General features: G+C 36.4%; 3 protein-coding genes and 1 long non-coding RNA gene across 9 annotated transcripts in view; 3 read left to right on the top strand and 1 right to left on the bottom strand.

Moving 5' to 3' along the window:
* The window catches only part of LOC111397200, a 2,195-nt gene extending 1,115 nt beyond the window's left edge, over positions 1–1,080 (top strand). Inside the window, exon 3 of the long non-coding RNA XR_002703198.1 lies at positions 309–1,080. This is a non-coding gene — a long non-coding RNA (uncharacterized LOC111397200). The remainder of the gene's footprint in view (positions 1–308) is intronic.
* LOC111397199 (protein S-acyltransferase 10-like) overlaps positions 1–2,772 on the top strand; it is an 11,298-nt gene extending 8,526 nt beyond the window's left edge. The window contains exons 8-11 of one of the 3 annotated variants that reach the window (XM_023023981.1): positions 1,087–1,173; positions 1,417–1,500; positions 1,832–1,897; positions 2,220–2,772. In XM_023023981.1, the coding sequence (XP_022879749.1) occupies positions 1,087–1,173; positions 1,417–1,500; positions 1,832–1,897; positions 2,220–2,421 (439 nt within the window). In that variant the 3' untranslated portion in view covers positions 2,422–2,772. Of the gene's footprint in view, positions 1–1,086; positions 1,174–1,416; positions 1,501–1,831; positions 1,898–2,206 lie in introns of all 3 variants that reach the window. The other 2 variants (XM_023023982.1, XM_023023983.1) reach the window with 2 other exon arrangements.
* A 2,442-nt stretch (positions 2,773–5,214) lies between these two features.
* Positions 5,215–13,356, top strand: LOC111397198 (probable protein phosphatase 2C 60). Of its 4 annotated transcripts, none has more exons than XM_023023979.1 (5): positions 5,215–5,737; positions 6,159–6,578; positions 6,759–7,126; positions 12,320–12,556; positions 12,642–12,780. In XM_023023979.1, the coding sequence occupies exons 2-5, from the start codon at positions 6,260–6,262 to the stop codon at positions 12,723–12,725; spliced, it is 1,008 nt and encodes a 335-aa protein (XP_022879747.1). In that variant the 5' UTR covers positions 5,215–5,737; positions 6,159–6,259; the 3' UTR covers positions 12,726–12,780. The 4 variants fall into 4 exon arrangements, with proteins under 4 accessions (XP_022879747.1, XP_022879746.1, XP_022879745.1 ...); XM_023023978.1 differs by lacking the exon at positions 12,642–12,780 and adding an exon at positions 12,795–13,356 and having other exon boundaries at positions 5,219–5,611; XM_023023977.1 differs by lacking the exon at positions 12,642–12,780 and adding an exon at positions 12,795–13,356 and having other exon boundaries at positions 5,219–5,727.
* A 1,654-nt stretch (positions 13,357–15,010) lies between these two features.
* Positions 15,011–17,270, bottom strand: LOC111397699 (dehydrodolichyl diphosphate synthase 6-like). The gene is made up of 3 exons (XM_023024696.1): positions 17,130–17,270; positions 16,902–16,951; positions 15,011–16,071 (listed from the first exon to the last, which is right to left on the bottom strand). The coding sequence occupies exon 3, from the start codon at positions 16,041–16,043 to the stop codon at positions 15,177–15,179; it is 867 nt and encodes a 288-aa protein (XP_022880464.1). The 5' UTR covers positions 16,044–16,071; positions 16,902–16,951; positions 17,130–17,270; the 3' UTR covers positions 15,011–15,176.
* Between the last annotated feature and the right edge of the window lie 6,992 nt (positions 17,271–24,262).

The following is a 24,262-nucleotide window of genomic DNA, read 5'->3' as shown; positions in this document are numbered from 1 at the left end:
AAAAAAAAAAAAAAAAACACGGTAATAATAACTCAATGTTTTGTAGTCCATTCATCAATTTGGTCATATGCTGCATTCCTTATTGTGCAAATCAACATAAGTCATTCGGTGAATCGGGTTTGCTCCAACATTTGAGTCCAAATGATTGGTTTTCTTTCCCTTGCTCATATAAGTTGGACAGACATGGTCTTTTATTATCTCTTTCAGTATAGTGTCAATCATCAATTTAAGTTCCACTTTATGATTCTATGTATGCTGTAATGGTGATTTTGTATGGAAAGCTGCGGTTTTGGCTATGTTTTGTGTAGTTTGCACAGAAAGGAATTCTAGAGTTTTTGAAGAAAAAAGAACAACTGCTAGGGCGATTTGCTGGGTAGAGTAAAGCTTTTGGTTTATTTATGAGCTTCATTGCTTCAACATGAAATGAGTTTGAGAACTTTCCTTTATCTTTACTGGTTCTTGGTAGGAAGAATGTGTTAAATTTCTGATTCTGTTTTTGAATCTTTTTCTTATATTTTAAGAGGAGTGTTTGTTCTCTTTATGTATGTATTTTTATATTGCAATTAATAGAACTTCTACTAAAAGACGGTAACGTTAAAGTACTTTCTTTACATGTTATTTCAAGCTTTTAGCTTAAAGGACTGATCTTTGCTTGAACTTGGCCCGAACCGACTTAAATAAAGATAACTACGTGAGTTATTAATACTTTTTTGAAGGTAAAATACACCCCAAGGCTCTCCTCTCTCCCCCCCTTTATATGTAACCACCATCAACCCCATTTTTCACCTTGAATTGGTCAAAGCCAAAAATATCTTTTGAGCTTCTTGTAATCAAGCGTGAATCAGATGAACCTCCATCCTATCTATGGGCCTGTACCTAAACGCTTAAAGCGAGAAACTCTAATGTGGCTTATCATTTCTAGGCAATCTTATATCTTGTTGGAATCTACACATCATTCATAGTCTTCTATAACGACACGTGTTTAGAAGGTGTCTGCATTTCTCATATTAAGTTTTGATGTAATACGAATGCATATTCATAACATTATCCAGTTTATTTACTTTCTTTTTCTCTTCGATATACTAGGTGGTACATTCTAGAGGAAACAGCCTTGTGCCTTTGGACTAGCATCTTGTACATTGTCTACCTCAAGTCTAATATATCAAAAGCATGGTATGCATCAACTTCTCACATCTTAAAAATGTTTCTTCTTGTTATCTGCTCTTTTTTTTTTTGGCTTGTGAGGAAACTTGAAGCATCTGTTGGATTGTTTGATGCATGAATTTAATCTACAGATGCAAATATGAATACTTTTGCACTTCTTGGTCTGTTTATGATGCTTAGATTTTGATGATTGAATTTGAAACTTCTACATATTATGTATTAAAATCTGAGCTGGATTTTTTTTTTTCCCAGGTGGATTGATGTAATCATGATTTTGCTTTTGGGTACCTTGTCAATTTCTTTGATCTTTCTACTGCTGCTGCTCCTTTTTCATTGGTAAGTATTTTGAAACATTTAAAATGCATCGACTTCTTATTTAACATTATTGCATTTCTGGTAAATATGCATTAGGAAATTATCTTCACTGAAATCAGTGACATGATATTTAAAATATACCTATTTACTACTGCTCGTCTTCTTTTCGGAGGCAAGTTTATTAATTCACATTTAAGGTTAATTTATACGATTAAAGACTCTCACTAAATGTCTTACGGGTGTCCATTTACTTCTCTAATTTATTATCCAGGATTGTATGTTCAACTAAGTAAAATGACATTCTTTTTGCATAAACATTGGCCCCTTAAGTGTGAAATTTCTTGTGAAACAGCTACCTTATTGTGACTAATCAAACCACCTATGAAGTTGTAAGAAGGCAGCGCGTACCATATTTAAGGTTAGTTACATTGTCCTATGCTTGGATTTCCTTTCATTGCTTTAACATTTGGCTATCATTTCTTTGCCTAAAATTTCATTCAACAGAAACCATATAGGCTCAGTCTTGATTCAAACTCTTAAATTTAAGGATTTATTGTAAGCAAATCTAAAGATGATTCCAGATTTCCTCTACGTGGTAGAGCCTTGACGTGGTCAACGTGTTAAACAAATTGGTCAAAATGAGTCGAGATTGATCTAATATAATCTCGAGATGCTGTAATTTGTTGGTTTCTTTCCTGGTTTCGGTTGAAATTTTATTGATTTGCAGGGGGGTTCCTCAGAGAGTTTATCCATTCAGTAAAGGACTTTGCAGAAATTTGTACGTATTCTGTTGTGCGCGAAACAGCCTTCTGCAGATGGAACCAATGCCATCTGTTCAAGAGCTCGAAGAGAAGTCGAGACCTTACACATGCCTGGACGTTTTATCTTGTCATTGCTGCTGATGAATCGAGCCATGTAATTTTCCTTAAAAAAAAATCTTAGACTTTTTGCAGACCTTCATGTTGCAATTCATACACACGTCAATAGACATGCCACTGGAGAGAAAAAGGTGTTACCATTCAACTACTTTTTGAGTTGAGAACGTGTTGTTGGCACCAATGACAAGGACATGATGTTTGATTGAGAGTGAGTATGCCATATACATTGTTGTAATATTATTGAGATAAAAAAATAGAGATTGTTCCAAAATGTTGTGTGGTGGGGGAAGGGACTTTTGAGCATGTTTTGTTGTGCTTAAAAGTACGTCGAAAATACTTTTTAAATGACTTATTTGTCAAAGATCATTCTTGAAGTTACTTTTCCTATTTGTAACATCTGAACTTTATCTTTTCACCTTTGTAGCAAGTCTGTCTTGCAATTCAGCTCGAAATCAGAATAAGGAAAAACAGTAAGGAATCAAATTCCTTGTTTCATAAATTGAAATGACTAGAAATATAATGAGTAATTGAATCGTAAAAACTTTATTGATATATATTATCAAGTGTATGATATTTCCTTATGACGGAGTAAATGAAGTAGAAAAACGCGAAGTTGAATAATTATTTTAAAATAGAATACGAGTCTGATAACTGATATGATCAAGAGCCTTGGAGAATTGAAGCATCTCCAATACTTGGACCAATTTGGCTTAAAACGTCAAATTGGTGTGAAAATTCCCTCTAGCCCAATTTAATATTTTGACAGTATATTGGTGTAACTTATAGAATTTTTCTATGTGGAAATTACAGATTTCAATATAAGAATCCCTATTTCATAAATAAGATGGCATGTTTAGTATTTCACAAATCAGAACTTTTATTAATTAATTAATATATATAAAAAAATAATTAAACGTTACTTCTCTCTCGATTCTCACTTCTCACTTCTCTCTCTAAATTAACCAAAATTACCTCACTTCTCTCTCTCTACTCTCACATCTCAACCACGGCTCTAAACAATTAGGGGAAAATATATGAGACCGTCGACGCTGGAGTTAAGCCAATAGAAGAAGCATCGCCGTCGCCCATCTCCAATCCAACAGCGTCGACTCCCTCTTATCTCCTCTCCTGTATCTACAACAAGTTCCCTCGCGAATTTGTGATGGCGATTTGTGGTAGCGACTATGACGCTGGATCTGGGGGTTTGGGTGGGTGTGAATTTGTGATGGTGTTGATGGGTGGTGGTGCAGTGGTAATGATGGTGTGGTGTTGATGTGGTGGTGCGGGCGACGATGCAAGGGTGCAGTGGTGTTGGAGGCGTGAATATATGCAAGCGATGGACCTGTTGCAATAGTAGTTGTGGTACGATGGTATTGGCGGCGTGGATCTGTGTGGGCGACGGTGCAAGGGTGTGGTGGAATTGGCGGTGTAGATCTGGTGGCTTTGGTGGCTATGAATCTGTGATGGTGTTGATGGTGGTGATGCGGTGGTGCAGGTGACGATGCAAGGTTGTGGTGGTATTGGCGGCATAGTGGCTATAGCAGTGTAGATCGTGGTGTTTATTTTTTTCTTGGTTGTTGGATGCGGTGCAGGCGATGACGGCATGGTGTTGGTGGCTACAGCGTCGGCGTCGGTCGGGTGGATCAATAGTGTCTATGACCAATAATTGCTTGACTCGATTGTGGTGGTGAATGTGGTGGTTGTGGAAATGGGTGACGTTGGCGGTGCTAGTTGTGACGTTTGCGGTGGCGATTTAAGGAAATGGGTGGATGTGATTTGGGGTAGGATTTGCTAGCTGCGGTGCAGCGATGGTGGTAGTGATGAAAATTGTGACTATGCATGTGACTCGCAATTGAATATGTAACATGAAAATTGTGACTGTGACTCACAATTGATTAAATTGTGATCGAAAAATTAATCTTGACCAATTAATTAATTTGCAATGAGTAAATGAATTGTGACCAATAAAAGTTTTGAATATGTAATCGATAAATAATCTGTGACTTGTAAATTTTTTGGATTTGTGATCGAAAAATATTTTGTGATCTATAAAATTTTTGACCTATGATCGAGAAATAAGTTACGACCAATAATTTGATAAGCTTTGACTAAAAATAAATTTGTGACTAATTAATTAGATAACTGTGACCTTAATATATTAAATTAATAAAATAATTAAATCATAAATAAATTTTAATAAAAATTCGATTTTTGAATTTTGAAACTTGTTTTCTTAATTTTGAAATCTATCATATTTAATCTCTCACTTATAAAATTTTCCCTTTTTCTTATTTCTCATTTTGTCTATTATTTTATATAACAACAAATTTTATTTTATATTGTATCATTTTACATACCATTTTATTATTTAATGATTTAATTTAACAAATATTTATTTAATTTGTTTATTATTTTTATATTATGATTTTAAATGTAACATTGTTTTAAATTGTGATATTAAGTTTTTGTGCTTTTTTACTTTATATTATAGAAGCAATATTTTAGTTTAATTAAAAATGAAAAATAAGAAAATAAAGGAAACAACTTTTGTTTTAATGTAAAATTTTGTGTAATGAGTTGAAGCCCTATTTGATTTACATAAAAATCAGATTTTTACTAGATTTTAACAGAAGATAATAAAATATTTTTTAAATAATCAGGTAACATTATTCATGAACTATATGGTTAAAAAATTGTAAATTTTATGAAATGTAATTTTGATAAAAGATAATGAATACGTGGTTGATAAATGGTAAATTTTATAAAATGTATAATTGAAAATGAAATTGGGGAAAAAATATCTTTTAAGAAATGAGAGGAAAAAAAAATGCAAGGTTACACCTTTTGAATGAAATGGATTTGACTTGAACACGGAGGTCACATTTTCTTGGATTTGAGTAGGGTTGGGTAGCGTAGGACGGCCTGTGGGCACAAATCACTAAACCCAAGAATCAATTGATGGAAACTGAATCCATGTTCCTGTTTTCCAATTTCAGCTACAGCAGAATTTGTTTACTGCAATAAGGAACATTGTAAGAGAGAGAAAATCTGCAAAGGGTTTTTTGGAGTTCGTTGAATCACGCTCATATCCACAGCGCCTATCATCGTCATCCCCGTCATCACCATCATCTCCCTTCTTCATGTTGATGCATCAATCAAGAAATAGAAAGAGAAAGACAGGAAAAAAGTGAAGGACAAAAAAAACTCACTAAATAACGGTGTTTATTTGTGCACGTTATAGTATAGATACAGAGGTATATATTTTTGGGTGCATATGTATATAGGCGTTTTTGGATGGATCTATAGATCTAACGCTTTGGACAACAAATGGGTTGCTGCGTTTCTTTCAGATCTCTGTCTTTGTCATCTGGTATGATTCAGTGAGTGACCAGACACTGCGCACTTCAAGGCCTAAACGAATTTTGAATATTCTCCATCTATCTGAAAATCGAATAAGGCCGTTTTATCCATTTTTTTTTTTAATGTGTGATTAGATGTGTTGCAGAAGAAAGTCTTGTTGTACTGTAGATTCTTATTGGCTGGTTCCAGTTTTGCGCTTTGCAATCAATATCTGCTGTTCCTGTTTTCTATAAATGTTAGAATTTTGGGACGAGGATCATACTTATTTTCCTTATTTAAGTACAATTAGGGATGAGTTTTGAACTTCAGACTTGTTTTTCTAATTTATTGGTATTAACTCTGCAATAAAGCTATCATTTTTAGTTGTTTCTATGAGCCTATGATCTGTGTTGTACTGTGCTTAATTTAACTTTTTATTTATTTTTTATTTTTTATTTGTAGGAGAGACTGGTGACTGGGGACCTGGAGAATTTTAGCCAGAGTTCTGTTTGCATCCATTTTGGATGTTGAGGATTAGGTGGTACATAGGGGTGAAATGAGGGATGTTATCAAGATTGATAAATTTTCTGCAGAAATGCTGGCAACGTACATTGGACCGTCATATGCACACTGGTTCTGATACAACTGGCTGGCAAGATGGTTTGCTATGGTATAAAGATTCTGGGCAGCACCTAATTGGTGATTTCTCCATGGCTGTTGTGCAAGCCAACAATTTGCTTGAGGATCAAAGTCAGATTGAGTCGGGTTCCTTGAGCTTGCTGGATTCTGGCCCGTATGGAACATTTGTGGGAGTATATGATGGTCATGGCGGGCCTGAGACATCACGCTACATCAACGATCATCTCTTTCAGAACTTGAAGAGTAAGTGGTTAGCATTTATAAATTAGTGGAAGAAGACTTTTAGGGTCTAATAGTTTTTTATTGATTTGCCATTGGATTTATAAAGTTGTTGTTTTGAAATATTATTGGCTTATGTGTCTATTATGATAACTACCATTTTTTCCCTTCGTTAATAATTTAGCTAAAACTGATTTCTTTCAGGGTTTGCTGCCGAGCAGAACTCCATGTCAGTAGATGTAATACAGAATGCATTTCAGGCAACAGAAGAGGGATTTATATCTGTGGTTGCCAAAGAATGGTCGATGAAACCGCAACTGGCTGCTGTTGGTTCTTGTTGCCTGGTGGGTGTGATTTGTAATGGTACCCTTTACATTGCTAACCTTGGTGATTCCCGAGCAGTTTTGGGAAGAGTTGTCAGGGAAACTGGTCAAGTTCTTGCCATCCAGCTATCAGCTGAACATAACGCAAGCATAGAGTCAGTCAGACAGGAGTTGCATTCTATGCATCCAGATGACTCGCAGATAGTAGTTCTTAAGCATAATGTGTGGCGTGTGAAGGGCTTGATACAGGTCAGTTCTTTGCATATAGGAATGGTTAATAGTTGATTATGTCAATGGAAGAGTTCCCTACTTAAATCATGGCCTTTGATAATCGTTTTTTCTCTCTTTTCAAGACCCCAAATTTTGAATGTGATAATCCTACTAGATTGAAGCATATATTAGTTGCTGATAGAAAGTTCTATAATTCTTGTTGCGCGTCTGTAGTTGGTAGTTTCAGCTGTCACCTAAATCTTTGCTTTATCAACATGACAAATTATTCCTAATCTTTCATCTGTTTTGAATCAACATCATGTAATTTTTCGCGATGTTTCTGGGCTCTTTTCTTTTCTTTGGTTCTAATTTTCGCAATGTCAGTAGGGTCAAAATCCATAGCTTGGACTAAATATTCGTTTATTGCCCATTCCTTCTTTTCTTCTTTACCTGGAACTTAGGCAGGAGAGGAGTTGAAAATACCAATATTTACATGAAACATTGTAGATCTACTAGCAATCATGAACAATTTGAATCTTCAATCTAAAGCTGCAGCTGAGAAGTGCTTCAATGCTTACTGAGATTCAACATTTTTGTGTGGTGCCAGCATAGGAATGAGTTTGAAGTCATTTGTTGATTATCTGCCCCATTCTTGAAATGCTTATCCTCTTCTTTCTAGCTTTCTTGGTCCTATATCGGTTCAGTGTTCTACATTAATTTTTAAATCAAGAAAAAACATGCTCATTTCTTCCACCAGGGAATCCACTGGTCACTCTTACATTTGCCGTCAGGCGTAAGGGAGATCTACTCCACATATTGGCACGATATAATTGCCTTTGGGGAATGGAATAAAATATAGTGGGTGTTTATGATGTTGTTCTCTTGTAATGGATGAATCAAGTAACATTCTAGAAATAAGGAAAAAAATAAATTTGTTGAGTATACTTCCAAAAATGTTGGCTTTTCCAAATTTTATGTTCATCTTGGTAGATGACAGAGATTTCATTAGAATGAAAATCCTTAGAATGATGTAGTTCCGTTGGATTGCTTTTGTGCTAAATGGACCTATCAAATTAAAAGACTTTGCAAGGCATTCAGGCTTTGTTGCTGGAAGTAAATGAAGTTCATGTTATCCAAGTTTAATTACTGCTCAATTTGGCAAGTCTGTTTCGACATATTGTTACAAAGATGGATATTGTAGTTACAAGACGTGGGAAGAATACAATGAATTTCTATTAGCATCTCTACTCTAAGAATGCCAGTTTGAGATATGGCATTGAGTGAGTTTTCCTGTATTAGTAGAAAAAGATAAACTTTAGCTAGGAAGGCTGTTCATTGAAGAAAGGTGCAAGCATAGCTGTGAAATCTTGTTCTGGGGATAAGTTACGAAAGCCTGATGACCTCTTATCCCTTTCTACTCACTGTTTGGATATGTCCCCTGACACCACTGGTTGAGGTGCTGTGAGAGTTTAAATGTGATTCTTTGGCTTTAATCTCTAAAGGTAAGGAGAGGAAGACAGTAGGGATCTTAGGCCAACGATTGTTGTTGGAAGCATTTATCACATCATTTCAGCATATTTGCTTACCGAGTAAATAAGGTTTTGGGTTTTGGTTTATCCAGCTCAAAAATACTGTTTTCGCGGCGGGTAAATAATTGTTGTTGTTCTTTTGGTAAAAGAACTCCTTGACCTTGGCGTTCTTTGCAGAATGGATATGGAGAAGGTCCCTGACCATTTAACTTGGTATTTTTCATCTGCATTATGGAAAAGATACTTTTTGTTTTGATGAGATTCTATATTATGGATATTTTTTTATATTATACCATGAGATTCTATATTCGTCAATGGGTTCACTATTGGCTATGTTGGCTATGCAAGGTTGAGAGAAGGTGACTCTTTGTCCCCTCGGCTTCAGTGTTATCATTAGTGGAGAAAAGCTGTTAGGATCATCCATTGTTTGCTGGTAACTGCATGTCAGATGTGATAAAAGTAGTTGAGTTTTGAGAAAGATTCTCTTGTGTCTAGTGGTAATGTCTGTGATCATAAGACTTGAGAGAGTCAACTGGTTCAGAGTAGCTAATTTTCCAATAGTTAACATTTATGGTTGACCACGTTTTTACACCTCCAATGTGGCCAACAGATTTCGAGCCCCCTTGCATCCACACAAGCTTTTCTTCTACACGCTTGAACACATTGTTAGTCACCCGTGACCTTCGGTGAATGATGTGGAGTAGGCACCTCAGTTGAAGCGTTACTTGCAACTAAATCGCAGTGACCAAAGTGAGACACCTGCTGCTGCAAGCCACTCTAAGAGAGGTGCCTCACGACTTCAACCGAAGTGCCATGTAAGATGCTGAATCCCACACGATGAAGTGGAAGCCTCCTAGCCAAAGGGGTAGCATCTTTCATAGTTGCTTCTCCCCAGAGATCTGCATAAAGATCTTATGAAAATGATTGATGTGACCTTTTACAGTAGGGAGAATGTCAAGTCTTGTGAGCCTACTACATAGGTACACAGACCTAAGTCATAAAGTGGCTATAATTTCAAATTACATTAAATGTTGCAGGTCCTATTATGTATGACATGACACAAGTGTTTTAAAAAGCTTGCCTAGGCTCGAAGCTCGGGCAAAACACCTCACTTCGTGTCTAGACGCTTTTTTTCAGTTCCTAAACGAATGAATTTTTCCTTCATTTCTTTCGTCTTCCATAGACGCACTTTATTAGTTTTTTACATTGTTTTAAAAGTTTTTTATTTGACTTTAGCTTCATCTTTTAAAAAAAAATAATAATAATACTTTCATTTGACTTTAATTTCAGAATTTTAAAAGATTTTATCTGTATAAAAGTAAAAAATAACTTTATCTAAATAGTTAAATAAGATTTATGTTTTTTTGTCATCTACATTATGTAATTATGATCTTGACTCATTTTATTATAAAATCCAAAAACATGTATGAAGTTTCGATAAATCTATTAAGTATGACTTGTCTAATTGAAAATTTAAACCATGAAGTATTTCGAAAACTTAAAAATTGTATAATTGACTAATGGTATGAGTTATTAAGTAAATATTATATTTTAGAATTTTAGGTGCTTAATATGTATTATTTTAATTATTAAATAAATTTTCAAATGATTAAAAATTTAAAATAATATTATAAATAAGAAAACACTTTTTTACGCTTAAGCTCATGATGCTTGAAACTTCAGCTCCACGCTTAGCCACACTTTACGCTTTTTAAAACACTGCATGACACCTATGATGGGACACCTTGGAAGCCACGTACTTCTTCATCCAACGGACACCACTTCATCCATGCCACCATAAAAGCTCACAACTTACACCAACTCAAAGGTAATGCAATTTTGACTCCCAAAAGCTCTATAAGATTGCTCTCTCATCTTTACATATATATTCATACGCATTCCAGATGCTCAAATACTTTCATGTCTTGCGTCTTAAGCACATCCTACACTCAATATATTTCTTCCATTTGAATGACTTGATCGGCGGAGTGCTCGTTGTCGCCTTGCCCACCATCGGAGAAGGCCATGCATGACTAACGGTTTGTCCAAGTGTATAGGAGAAAAGCTTATGTCAATGCGAGTGTGCCTGGGATATTTTGTCAACATTAGAATTGCAAAAACTGTGGTCAACAGTTATCATTACCTGAGTCCAGTTTACAATATGCCCACATGTTTTATGGTTGTGCTCAGAATCCCTACCATAGTTGATAAAAGAATGAACAGCTACAGAAGATTTTTCTCATCGATTTGTTGATGGGGGTGGAGTGGAGGGGATTGGAAAGGCAAGAGAATGAGAAATAATGTCCCTTAGTTGACTGAGATGATTTCAGAAGCCTGTCAGATGAAGAGGGATGGGGAAAAGAAATCGTGTGCTGTTAGATACACCCATCTTAGATAAGCGGTGGAGATTTGCTAGGGAGCTTAATGCTAAAGAAACTGTTGCAGGGGATAACGGTGAAATCGGGCATTTTGGAACTCAGAAACCTTAAATGGGTCGGATCATGTATAGCAACAACGAATATTTTGAGGAGAATATGGGTTTTGTTGCGGGAGAGAATCGAGTGAGTTTTTGGAAGCATGGGTGTTCTGCAGATGCTATTTTAAAAGTAAAATTTCAACAGTTAATAGAATTTCCATACACTAGGAAGCCAATGTTGTTGAGGTGCTTTCTATGGAGAATGCTGATGTATATACCTCCAGTGATCATTGAAGTGGATGGACAGAATGTTATGGAAAGCTTTTGGTAGAGAGTCCAGTGTAAAGCCATTTTACTCTCTCTTGATCAAATCTAACAGGAATAACTTTCGTTGGTAGGAATTCTGGGGTAGTGAAGCGCCTGGAAATGTGTCCTTTCTGTGATGGACGGGGGCAAAAGAGGCATCTTACCAACTGGAACTTGAGGTGGAATGGAATTTGAATATGTTGACATTTTACAGGCAACAGTTCTGATGAGAATGTAAATCACCTTGTTTTTCGTTGTGATGTTGCAAATTTGCTAAATGCTCCTCATTTGTTGAAGTTACAATGTGTTATGCCTGCAAATGTTCTCCAGCGTTGGGTATCTTGGAATGGGGAGGCAATGGGATCAGAAATAGCAAGTGTGTTGGTTCTTGTCCAGTCCACCGTGTCAAGTGGAGCCTTTTGGGTATCCTCTCTTGAGAATTAGAAACAACTGTTTCTCTATCCTTCTGGGGTCAACATCCCTTTTCTATTTGTATACTCTTGGATTTCCTTTTATTATTGTGGAAGCCCCTTTTTTAACTTGTGTACATGCGTTGTTTACATGCCTTTTCTTCCCCACTTTTTCTATTCCTTGTATTTTAAAAATAAAAAAATAAAAATAATACTAATAATAAAAAGAAAGAGGAAAGAAAGAAAGATGCAAGTTGTACTATCCGTATATGCTAATCAAATTTGTTCAGATGTAAAGAGAACACGTGGATTAGATTACACTGTATTGATCAGCGAGCTCACGTCCCAGTTTTAGATTACTTAACAAGTGACAGATGAGTGAAATTTTTTCATTACATGATGTTTCCTTCACTATTTCTACTTTCAGAAACATTTTAGTTCATTCAGTTGAAGTATTTAAGTTCATTTATAGAATGGGCATTATCATTTATTTTTTTGAACTATTTTTGGAATTACTATACTTATTTTGGCTTGAAAATGTCTCTTTAAATTGTCAAAATTCATCTTGCAGGTTTCTCGATCTGTTGGTGACGTATATCTGAAGAAGGCTGAATTCAACAGGGAACCTTTATATGCCAAGTTTCGTCTCCGTGAACCTATTAAAAAGCCCATATTAAGCGCCGATCCATCAATTTCAGTCCTTGAACTTCAACCACATGACAAGTTTCTCATATTTGCTTCTGATGGTCTTTGGGAACACCTTAGCAATCAGGAGGCAGTTGACATAGTACAAAATCAACCCCACCATGTAAGATCTGTGACTCGTGAGTCGTAACTAAATTAATAGGTCTATCTACTAAATTTTGTTGAATTTCGATTCCTACTCTTATCAGGAACGAGGCTTAATTTGTTGTTGTTATTGGTCCCCCACCCCCTTGAAATTGGGGAAAAAAAGAAAGAAAGAGAGGAAAATTTAGAATTCTTTATGCTTCAAATCGATGGCAAGAGTGGAAAGAAATTATATTTGCTTAACTTCTGTCATTCAGGGAAGTGCTAAGAGGCTAGTCAAAGCCGCATTGCAGGAAGCAGCAAAGAAAAGAGAAATGAGATATTCTGATCTGAAGAACATCGATCGTGGGATCCGGCGGCATTTTCATGATGACATCACAGTGATAGTTGTATTTCTAGACTCCGATCTTGTCAGTCGAGCGAGCTCGTTGAGGGGCCCCACTTTATCCATTAGAGGAGGCGGCATCAATATCCCGGCAAAAACTTTATCTCCTTGTGCAGCTACATCCACAGAAATCAGTGCCACTTAAGTTTTCCTTTGTGCTGCGTTCTTCTGGGAATTTCATGTGATACCTATTAGAGAATGTGCAATCCTAATTTATTCTTTCGTGTAACAATGTAACGTTTAACTTGAAAACCTTCGTTTCATTTAGTTTCTGAGCAGAAAAAAGAAAGGATGAAAGAATCAGGTAAATAGAAGATTCAAAATTACAGTAGAGATTCTTTCTTTGAGACCATATCTTTTATTCATCTATATACATTTTCCCCTCTTTTCTCCCTGAAATTGTGTGATGTAAATGGTAACTAAAGTTTCTGGAAGCTGGTGTATGGTATCAGAAATTATGGTTGCTCTAATCTCGGATAACCGGCTGCTCAATGCTGGGACTTTTGTTTTCCCGTTTCTTCTTCTTCTCAAGGTAGCCGTTTAAGGCATGGTTGGTAATCAGCAGTGAATAGGACTCGACAATTTATTTTATTTATTTACGTTTTTCCCTATCTTGATATTGTCAAAAGCTGCCCTACCCTCCTTGAAACATATGATGGTCAAAGCACCTTGTAACTTGTCATAAAGAAAAGTTCCGAGAAAACAACTACGCCAACTAGCCAAGTTCAAGTGAAATTTCATCCCTAGTCACGACTCATTTATGGGTTCTATGACGTTCGTTAGTCAATTTGGACCTCTACCAATGAATTTACATAAACATGCTATATTTATATGTATTTTTAACCTTGAACAAAACATAATTGAGCAGAAGTCCAACAAATGTCTGAAGACTTCGAATTTGTTTAGCAGGACATATTTGAAAATTATATTTCCTCAAACTTAATTCCAATTATACATTCTCTAAATAAAATAATTTTGTATATACATTTTCCAAATAAAATAATTTTGTATGCATTCCAAAAATTAAAAAAATATTTCTTCAAATAATCTTTCTCAAGATGAACACTAAAATAAGGCAACAACAAAAGTTCTTGTTTGGTTCAACTAAAAAAATTGATTAAAATCTAAGTCAAGTCAATAATTAACTTTAATCACATATTTTATAAAACTCACTACTTTTCAACCACATTCTATTAATTTTTATCAAATCGACTAAAATTCTGAAGGCTAAAGATTTCAAAATTGATTGCATGGTTGGGGGCTAGGGCAGGGGCGGACCAATGAAGGGCCCAGTGGGAGCGATTGCCCCTATTGAAATTTCAAATACCTTAATAAAAAAGCTAAGACAAACACTAGACATTTGGTCTAGTGGTATGATTCTTGCTTTAGATGTTAGGAATTCCTCGAGTTCGATTCTCATAATGTCCTTTTTATTATTCTTCTTGTGCTTTGTTTTTGGCTCTCTCTCTTAAAATTTTTTGTATCAAATCCATTAGACCTAAGAAAATGATTGAACTTTTCCTCAAAATGTTTTAGCTCATTTTTTTGTCTCGCCCCCATTGAACAATAATCTTGGATCCGCCCCTGGGGGGAGATATTGCTCCAATAATCCAGCGTGGAATCACATAGGCAAACCAAATGTATTGCTTACAAAGCATATGTATTTAGAACCATCAAAATAATCCACTCACTAAGCATTTGTATTTCAACACGTCCAAAAGGTATAATTTTTCCTTGTAGATAATAAAACATTAAAGTACACGAGTAAACAAAAACATAATTTAGCATGCTTCATTATATCTTCGGAGCCATTAACTTAAAATCCTACGCCAATTTCGATATCATGTCAATACGGAAATGGTAGTAAAGGAGGATAGATAGGCTCGGGTATTCAAAAATGACATGCCTGGTTTTCCCAGTTATTTTCATCAAGGATGCATTTGATTGCAAATATAAAAATTGCATTGAAAGAAAATAAATTTTACGTAATTCAATTGTCTAGAACTTATTTACATAAAAATTATCAATTAAATATGTTTGATTGATTTAATTTGAAACCTAAAAAATATTATACTTAATGATCACGTCACCAATGGTAAGAAAATATTTTTCACGGAAAAAATATAAGTCAAACAGCTCTAAAATAGGAATTTGAGTGGAAAAAAACACATTTTTCAAGAAAAATATTGACGATCAAACGCACCTTAATATTTCCTTGCATCCATATAAATGACTCTGGAGCAGAAAAAAAAAATTATACCTGCTTCCGTCTCTTCTCCAAGTACGGATGAACTCTTTGAAAGTTCAATACTGCCCATACTATGTGTCGTAAACCAATCTCCGGCCACAAAGCCTTGGGGGAATACAAAAGGCAGGTTGAAGTCTGCCAAAGGAGAAAATTGCTAAGGCGAGACTCGCCTGATGTTCGAACCAAAATATCAGGATCTGGAGCTAATCCCATATATATGTGCCTCTCAATATCTGCTAGCTTTATTGTACGATGTCCCTTGTGCTTTTCTTGGCATATATCACTATTTTGGGCCCCACTTGCTTTACTTGACTCTTGAGTTTCACCCCACTTCTCCTCGATAGCTTCTTGAGCAGCATGCACAATTTCATCGGTCGAAGTATATGCCACACAAATCAGGAGAATGCTCTTGTCATTGTTTGCTGTAGCTTTCATCGCTTTGGCAGCTGCATCCCGAACAGGGGCATTCAAAAGTTTCAAGTTCCCGATGAAATACACCCTAACTCCATACTGATTCACGATACTTTCTTCCTTGAGCAACCCTTCAATTTTCTCCAGCATTAAATCCATCAGACCCTGAACTTCCTCGGGCTGTCTTTTGAAGTTATCGATGCTGAATGCATATATAGTTACGTATTTCACACCCAATTCATAGCAGTACTTCATCAGAGACATAAGAGCCAAAAAGCCAGCTCTGTGACCCATCCCCTCTTTGAGTTTTTGTTTCTTAGCGTACCTTCGATTTCCATCTAAAATGAAGGCAATGTGGTTTGGAATTGGACCCGTGGATAGAACATGAAACAGAAATCTTCGCATTCGGCTCAACAAACTCGCAACCAAACTGCCAGCATAAGAATCACTTTTGCTCTCCATTTATACTCCCCAAGTCAAGTCTAGAGCACTGCAATCAAATTTTAAATTACAGAAGGATTAAGACATCTTACTGCAATCAAATTTGAGAAAGAAACCTTCCATGCAACCAACAGAAAAAGCAAATGACATGTAAAAAAAGCTTTCTACATAATTTTCGAGAAATTTAAGGTCCTTTATTTCAAAAAAAAAAAAAAACCTTTGATCCATTCGCTAGAACCATTGAACCACAAGAGGTACATCATTAAGGGGAAGAAAAATGTAAAAAATGAAAAACAATATCGAAATTATAAGTTTTGGCCAAAAGGAATTAAACTTTTAAAAGGGCTAGAACAAACTATTACCTGATATCTCCTCAACTGTTAGATTCATGGAACAGCAATGGATAAATTATCGTAACACACTTAAAGAAGATTAAATAGACGAAAGAAATCCTCCTTCAAGACCCATCCCCACCCCAAAGAAGAAAGAAAACCCCTCAAACCAAAACAGTAGAAAAGGGGAAAAAGAGGCAAGAAAAGGAGACGTAAAATTTTTTTGCAGCTGTCATTGATTAGTAGTACACGAATCAAAATTGTTCAAATGCAATAAAAAATAAACCTTACTCGCACGGGCTTAAGTCACTGTACGTTTACACTATATCGAAATTGCATGCACCAAAATAAAAATACAAAAGAGAGAAATTAAATGAAAAATAATAGGCTTCTATGAATATCCATTAACTTATAAGCTCTGCACTCCATTATTAAAGTTTATTTTTTTCCTCTGAAATTTACGGACCAACCAACTCAAATGTTTAATCACGTATCATCATTGCGTGTGCGTGATCTAGAGCGTGAGGGATAATGAGAGAGATGTTACCCTTTCAAAGTAAGGAGATGAAATGAATAAAGAAACCCAAATCAGAAAACCTGCAATTTTATCAAAACAAACAAGATTCTGAAGTTAGTCACTCAAAGATCCATAAAACCAATCTGGGGAATAATGGAAAACCCAAAAATTTGAAGGAAAAAAAAAGGACCAAAAATTAGGTTATGCAACCAGAGATAGAAAGTAAGCGAGAAGGAGGGAAAAAATACAATTTTTTACCAATTATTATGCTGTGGAAATCGTATCAAAATCTCTAGTGTCTTTTTGTGGACGATGACTCCACAATATGGGCGGGAAAAATTATTCATGAGAGGAATGCAGAAGAGGAAGAGAAATTTCGATATCATAGATTTTTATGGGTTTCTGCTTTCTAGAGTTGTGAATTAATCAATTAATTTGTGTGTTTTGTTCAATTTAGCCCCCGTTCGTATTTCATTTTTTTCTCATTAAATGAAAAATATGACCGTTATTCATCACATCAAGCCACCAAATTTGAATTTTTATCTCTTATGTAGAGCCCATAACGATCATATTTTTTATTTTCATTCTTACAAAAATGAGAAAAAACGGCCCATAATCTACAAGTTTACTGAATTCGAGGATTACTAAACGGTATAGGGCGTGTGATTTGTGCTGTTTTCTTAAATTCTGTCCACGACTGCAATGTCACACGTGTGTTTGGTGGTGTCGTCTTTTGTTTTTTTGGATGTTTGGTTCCTTGTCTTGTTTTGTGAATTTACACATTTTGGTAATTGGTAGTAATAATTGGAATGTTAGCCCTGTTTGTCCCCATTTTGTAGAAAAGAAAATGGGTGGAATAATATTTTTTTGAAAAATGAGTGATTAAAAAAGAAGGAAAAAATTTCGATTTACGTGCAATATTATTTTATAGAAGACTGTGTAATTGAAAATGGGAAAGAGAAAAATAGAATGTAATGAAAATAAAATTAACGGGGGCCAAGTATAATTTTAAGTTCTTAGATTAAGATTTCTATTATAGTCTTATATGAATGCTCTCTATATTCACCCGATGTTCGATCTGAAAACATACCATAGCTTGGCCAATGTCATGAACCTATTATTCATTCTCGTTGAATCGTGATAGAGAAACATGCTTAAACTGACAATTTCTATCATGTCGATGCACACTCTCTCATTGAGTTGTATCTTTATTGTCTCCATCAATAAATAGAAGGGAAGCTTTTGGTTAAGTCGGTGCTTGAAATAATTTTGTCATCTTTTTATATCTCTAGAATTAATAATTTTATATGAAAACTATTGAACTCAATCACTTGTTGATTGCTTTCTATTAATTCCTACTTCATCAATCTTACTGATTAATCTATTATTTTTTTTTTTTTTTTTTTTTTTTAGACGGGAGAACCCATAGCCGCTATCCTTCGAGTGCGCACTGGGTAAACTCTCGAACTGACGCAATAGCCTACAAACCGCACTAGTCAGGTAAACTGCACTAGGCAAGTCCTGTACGACAACTCAACTGAAAAAGTGTTGGTAAGAGAAATCAAACTAGTAACAAAAAAATTTCGCGCTCACCTACTTCACCAATTTGGTCACTCCATGAGGGGCAATTTATTCATTGTATTTAAAAAATAATTAAGAAAAAAGGTTGAACCCCAACTTTGAGGACCCCCACTGCCCCGCCCCTAAAGCTTTGTGAGGGAGGTAAATCGCGGGATGTATCCCAACAGGTTAGGGAACAAGAGCTGTTTGTACACTGCACCTACAAAGAGTCCAATTTCATGTCTCAAGAATCAAACCCCCACACTGCGGCTGCCAGCAAAGTTTGAGATAACCTCACTTCTATCTTTTGCACCACTGAGCTATGCCCCAGAGGGCAATCTATTCATTGTATTTTTTTTTTTGATACCCAGGTATCCCAGCTTCGCCGAACTAAATCCTGGACCCCTAGCCACCGGCCCCTCAGTGACTAGTGGAGGTAAACCGCAGGTTGTGCCCTTATTGGATCACAGGTTCCCACCCGGTTGTTACTCCTGGCCTCAAGAGAGTTTTCCTCCATAGTGATTGATCCACCAACAAATTGCCCATTTGTTGGATCACAAGTTCCCACCAGGAATCGAACCCTCCACGCTGAGGTTGCGAGCCCGTCAAAGGCGATTGATCCACCAACTCGGATGTGCCCTGGGGGGCAACCTATTCATTGTATTTTTTTTTATTTTTTTTAACGAGGTGTCACAGCTTACGCCAGACTATATCCTCGTCCCTGAACTTCCGGCCCCTCAACAGCTCAGAAAGGTAAATCGCGGGATGTGCCCAAGTTGACCAGGGTTCGAACAGTCTTTATACTCCTGGCTCCAAGGGAGCCTCCTCCATGGTTATTACATCACCAAACTGCTCCAACCCTTCCTCTGGTTATTACAACACTCAGCTGCTCCAACCAGGAATCGAACTCCCCACACTGGGGTTGCGAGCCCCGCACTGTCCTTCCTTTGCCAACTTGGATGTGCCCCGGGGAATCTATTCATTGTAGGTAGTAATAATTGGAATGTTAGCCCTGTTTGTCCCCATTTTGTAGAAAAGAAAATGGGTGGAATAATATTTTTTTGAAAAATGAGTGATTAAAAAAGAAGGAAAAAATTTCGATTTACGTGCAATATTATTTTATAGAAGACTCTGTGATTGAAAATGGGAAAGAGAAAAATAGAATGTAATGAAAATAAAATTAACGGGGACCAAGTATAATTTTAAGTTCGTAGATTAAGATTTCTATTATAGTCTTATATGAATGCTCTCTATATTCACCCGATGTTCGATCTGAAAACATACCATAGCTTGGCCAATGTCATGAACCTATTATTCATTCTCGTTGAATCGTGATAGAGAAACATGCTTAAACTGACAATTTCTATCATGTCGATGCACACTCTCTCATTGAGTTGTATCTTTATTGTCTCCATCAATAAATAGAAGGGAAGCTTTTGGTTAAGTCGGTGCTTGAAATAATTTTGTCATCTTTTTATATCTCTAGAATTAATAATTTTATATGAAAACTATTGAACTCAATTACTTGTTGACTGCTTTCTATTAATTCCTACTTCATCAATCTTACTGATTAATCCATTCATTGTACTTTTTCTTTTTCTTTTTAGACGGGAGAATCCATAGCCGCTATCCTTCGAGTGCGCATTGGGTAAACTCTCGAACTGACGCAATAGCCTGCAAACCACACTAGTCGGGTAAACTGCACTAGACAAGTCATGTACGACAGGTCAACTGAAAAAATGTTGGTAAGAGAAATCAAACTCTTGACAAAAAATCTTCGCGCTCGCCTACTTCACCAATTTGGTCACTCCATGAGGGGCAATCTATTCATTGTATTTAAAAAATAATTAAAAAAAAGGTTGAACCCCAACCTCGAGGGTCGCCACTGCCCCGCTCCTAAAGCTTTGTAAGGGAGGTAAATCGCGGATGTGCCCCAACAAGTTAGGGAACAAGAGATGTTTGTACACTGCGCCTACAAGGAGTCCAATTTCATGTCTCAAGAATCAAATCCTCACACTGTGGCTGCCAGCAAAGTTTGAAATAACCTCAGTCCTATCTTTTGCACCACTGAGCTATGCCCCAGGAGGCAATCTATTCATTGTATTTGCTTCTACTGATAGTTGTTCGAGTAACAAAAAAAGTTGTACTTTTCAGTACGTCATTATGGATTAGTTTAGTACTTTTTATCGGTATCCTTAATTCTCTCGTCACTTGAATTATTTGACCCATATCATAAACTAAAATAACACCCACCCAGCCCAAACCCAAAAAATTAAAGTAAAATAAAATAAACCGATTTTGCCCTTGTTAACGATCTTCCATTTATTTGTTTCCATCTCATTCCTGGGCTTTAGATGAACAAATATGTGTAGAATGTGAAGTTATTATGCAATTGGTTGGACATTCAATAACTGGGCGCTTTAGGCCTCATCTAATTTATGTTGTTACAGTATTCTTTACTACATATAGTGATATTCCTTGTATAATTATAACATCCCTTTATATATAAAATTATGATCGTTAATGATAAATTCTTTTAAAAAAAATTAATAAGATTTTGGAGTATGCCCAAGAACGAGACAAGATTTCTTGTTAATGATGAGTAATGTATAAATTTAAACGAATGGATAACGAAAAAAGCGATCGGAAAATTTTATTTGAGTGGTCTTTATAAATACAAAACAAATTAGTATCTTTTTCTTCTATGCTGTTTTTTAGTTCATCGAAAATTTTAGTTTATGTCACGTTATTATCTATTTCCATGAAAGGGTGAGAGTTGTGTCAAAATTTATGTACCCTTGAAAGAGGGTTTCAATAGGTTGATAAGTATCAATATTCAATAGACAAAAATTATGACATGACATGTACATTTCATTTAAATCTTCCGCAAAATCTAAAGAAGGAAACAAAAAGAGCGATAGAAAAAGATTGATATAATCAACCCCTAAAGCGTGAATACAACTCCAATATGTTAGTGTTACACTAGGTGTTCGAAATGGTGTTGAATCTAAACAATTTATGGTCGGGGTCAAGTATCAACACTTTCTAACTCTATTAGAAAATAATTTAGATTGTCACTTTTTACAGATTACAACAGATTACGACACTACCATGAAAAACACAAAGCTGAAGTGACCTTACAAAATTTCAATGGAAAAAATTGAAAATTTGTCAAAATAGTAATTGTTTGCAATGAATTACAAGAAATGAAAATTTTAGTGAGGATATCATACTTAAAAGATGATTAATGCACAGACCTATTTTTGGGCTTCGTGACTTCAATCTGCTCCAACAACTCGACGACTTCTTTCATTGAAGGTCGCTTTCTTGGATCATCCTCGAGGCATCTTAGAGCGAGCTGAGAGACCTGTGATAACACCTTCGATGAATATTGGCCATCTATTCGTGCATCCATAATAGGTTTCAGTTTTCGTCGTTGGGAGAGAAGGGGTTTCACCCAATCAGTCAAATTCAGCTTCCCATTAGGCCGTTTTGTATCGAGTGCTCGTAATCCTGTCATCATCTCAAGCAACACCACACCAAAACCGTAGACATCACTCTGAACGTATAGATGGCCTGAAAACAAACATACAACATATTTAGCCCATGTTTGAGCCTCATTATTTAAAAATTCATTTTTTCCCGAACTAATTTTCAACCACACATTCTTCCAAGAAAATAATTTTGCACGTGGACTCAATTTTTTCTACATTTTTTACTACACGCTCTTAAAGAATCATTATTACAAAACCCATTTTTCGAAAACAAAATGTGGCTCAAACAAAGTTTAAGTAATGTGAAAGTGGACACAACTAATTCATTAGATTGTAACTTTCTTTTTCTTTTTAGACGGGAGAACCCATAGCCGCTATCCTTCGAGTGCGCACTGGGTAAACTCTCGAACTGACGCAATAGCCTACAAACCGCACTAGTCAGGTAAACTGCACTAGGCAAGTCCTGTACGACAACTCAACTGAAAAAGTGTTGGTAAGAGAAATCAAACTAGTAACAAAAAAATTTCGCGCTCACCTACTTCACCAATTTGGTCACTCCATGAGGGGCAATTTATTCATTGTATTTAAAAAATAATTAAGAAAAAAGGTTGAACCCCAACTTTGAGGACCCCCACTGCCCCGCCCCTAAAGCTTTGTGAGGGAGGTAAATCGCGGGATGTATCCCAACAGGTTAGGGAACAAGAGCTGTTTGTACACTGCACCTACAAAGAGTCCAATTTCATGTCTCAAGAATCAAACCCCCACACTGCGGCTGCCAGCAAAGTTTGAGATAACCTCACTTCTATCTTTTGCACCACTGAGCTATGCCCCAGAGGGCAATCTATTCATTGTATTTTTTTTTTTGATACCCAGGTATCCCAGCTTCGCCGAACTAAATCCTGGACCCCTAGCCACCGGCCCCTCAGTGACTAGTGGAGGTAAACCGCAGGTTGTGCCCTTATTGGATCACAGGTTCCCACCCGGTTGTTACTCCTGGCCTCAAGAGAGTTTTCCTCCATAGTGATTGATCCACCAACAAATTGCCCATTTGTTGGATCACAAGTTCCCACCAGGAATCGAACCCTCCACGCTGAGGTTGCGAGCCCGTCAAAGGCGATTGATCCACCAACTCGGATGTGCCCTGGGGGGCAACCTATTCATTGTATTTTTTTTTATTTTTTTTAACGAGGTGTCACAGCTTACGCCAGACTATATCCTCGTCCCTGAACTTCCGGCCCCTCAACAGCTCAGAAAGGTAAATCGCGGGATGTGCCCAAGTTGACCAGGGTTCGAACAGTCTTTATACTCCTGGCTCCAAGGGAGCCTCCTCCATGGTTATTACATCACCAAACTGCTCCAACCCTTCCTCTGGTTATTACAACACTCAGCTGCTCCAACCAGGAATCGAACTCCCCACACTGGGGTTGCGAGCCCCGCACTGTCCTTCCTTTGCCAACTTGGATGTGCCCCGGGGAATCTATTCATTGTATTTTTTTTTTAACGAGGTGTCCCAGCTTGCGCTAGACTATATCCTCGTCCCTGAACCTCCGGCCCCTCAGCAGCTCAGGGAGGTAAATCGCGGGATGTGCCCTTATTGGTTCCCAGGTTCCCACACAGCTTTTACTCCTTCCCCAAAGGGGCCTTCCTCCATAGTGATTAATCCACCAATAATTCCTCTTTTATTGGATTAAAGGTTCCCACCAGGAATTGAACTCCCCACGCTTGGTTCCAGAGCCCCCCAATGTGATTGTTCCGCCAACTTGGATGTGCCCCGGGGGGCATCTATTCATTGTATTTGCTTCTACTGATAGTTGTTCAAGTAACAAAAAAAGTTGTACTTTTCAGTACGTCATTAAGGATTAGTTTAGTACTTTTTATCGGTATCCTAAATTCTCTCGTCACTTGAATTATTTGACCCATATCATAAACTAAAATGACACCCACCCAGTCCAAACCCAAAAAAATAAAGTAAAATAATATAAACCGATTTTGCCCTTGTTAACGATCTTCCATTTATTTGTTTCCATCTCATTCCTTGGCTTTAGATGAACAAATATGTGTAGAATGTGAAGTTATTATGCAATTGGTTGGACTTTCAAGAACTGGGGGCTTTAGGCCTCATCTAGCTTATGTTGTTATAGTATTCTTTACTACATATAGTGATATTCTTTGTATAATTATAACATCCCTTTACATATAAAATTATGATCGTTAATGATAAATTCTTTTAAAAAAAATGGGGAATTTACACAAATGTCACTAAAATTGAAAATGCAAAAAAAATTTGGACATTCACCAATTTCTTCCAAGAATGTCAATTTTTCCCTACAAAATGTC

This window comes from Olea europaea, chromosome 7 (genome assembly GCF_002742605.1).
Source record: "Olea europaea var. sylvestris chromosome 7, O_europaea_v1, whole genome shotgun sequence".
Taxonomy (NCBI): domain Eukaryota; kingdom Viridiplantae; phylum Streptophyta; class Magnoliopsida; order Lamiales; family Oleaceae; genus Olea; species Olea europaea.
This window is presented reverse-complemented; position numbering and strand designations above follow the sequence as displayed.

Coding starts and splice junctions, on each gene's coding strand:
- LOC111397198 (XM_023023978.1), top strand. CDS start 6,260: ATGTTATCAAGATTGATAAATTTTCTGCAGAAATGCTGGCAACGTACA. Junction 6,579..6,758: donor TCTCTTTCAGAACTTGAAGA/GTAAGTGGTTAG, acceptor GATTTCTTTCAG/GGTTTGCTGCCGAGCAGAAC. Junction 12,557..12,794: donor TACAAAATCAACCCCACCAT/GTAAGATCTGTG, acceptor TCTGTCATTCAG/GGAAGTGCTAAGAGGCTAGT.
- LOC111397699 (XM_023024696.1), bottom strand. CDS start 16,043: ATGGAGAGCAAAAGTGATTCTTATGCTGGCAGTTTGGTTGCGAGTTTG.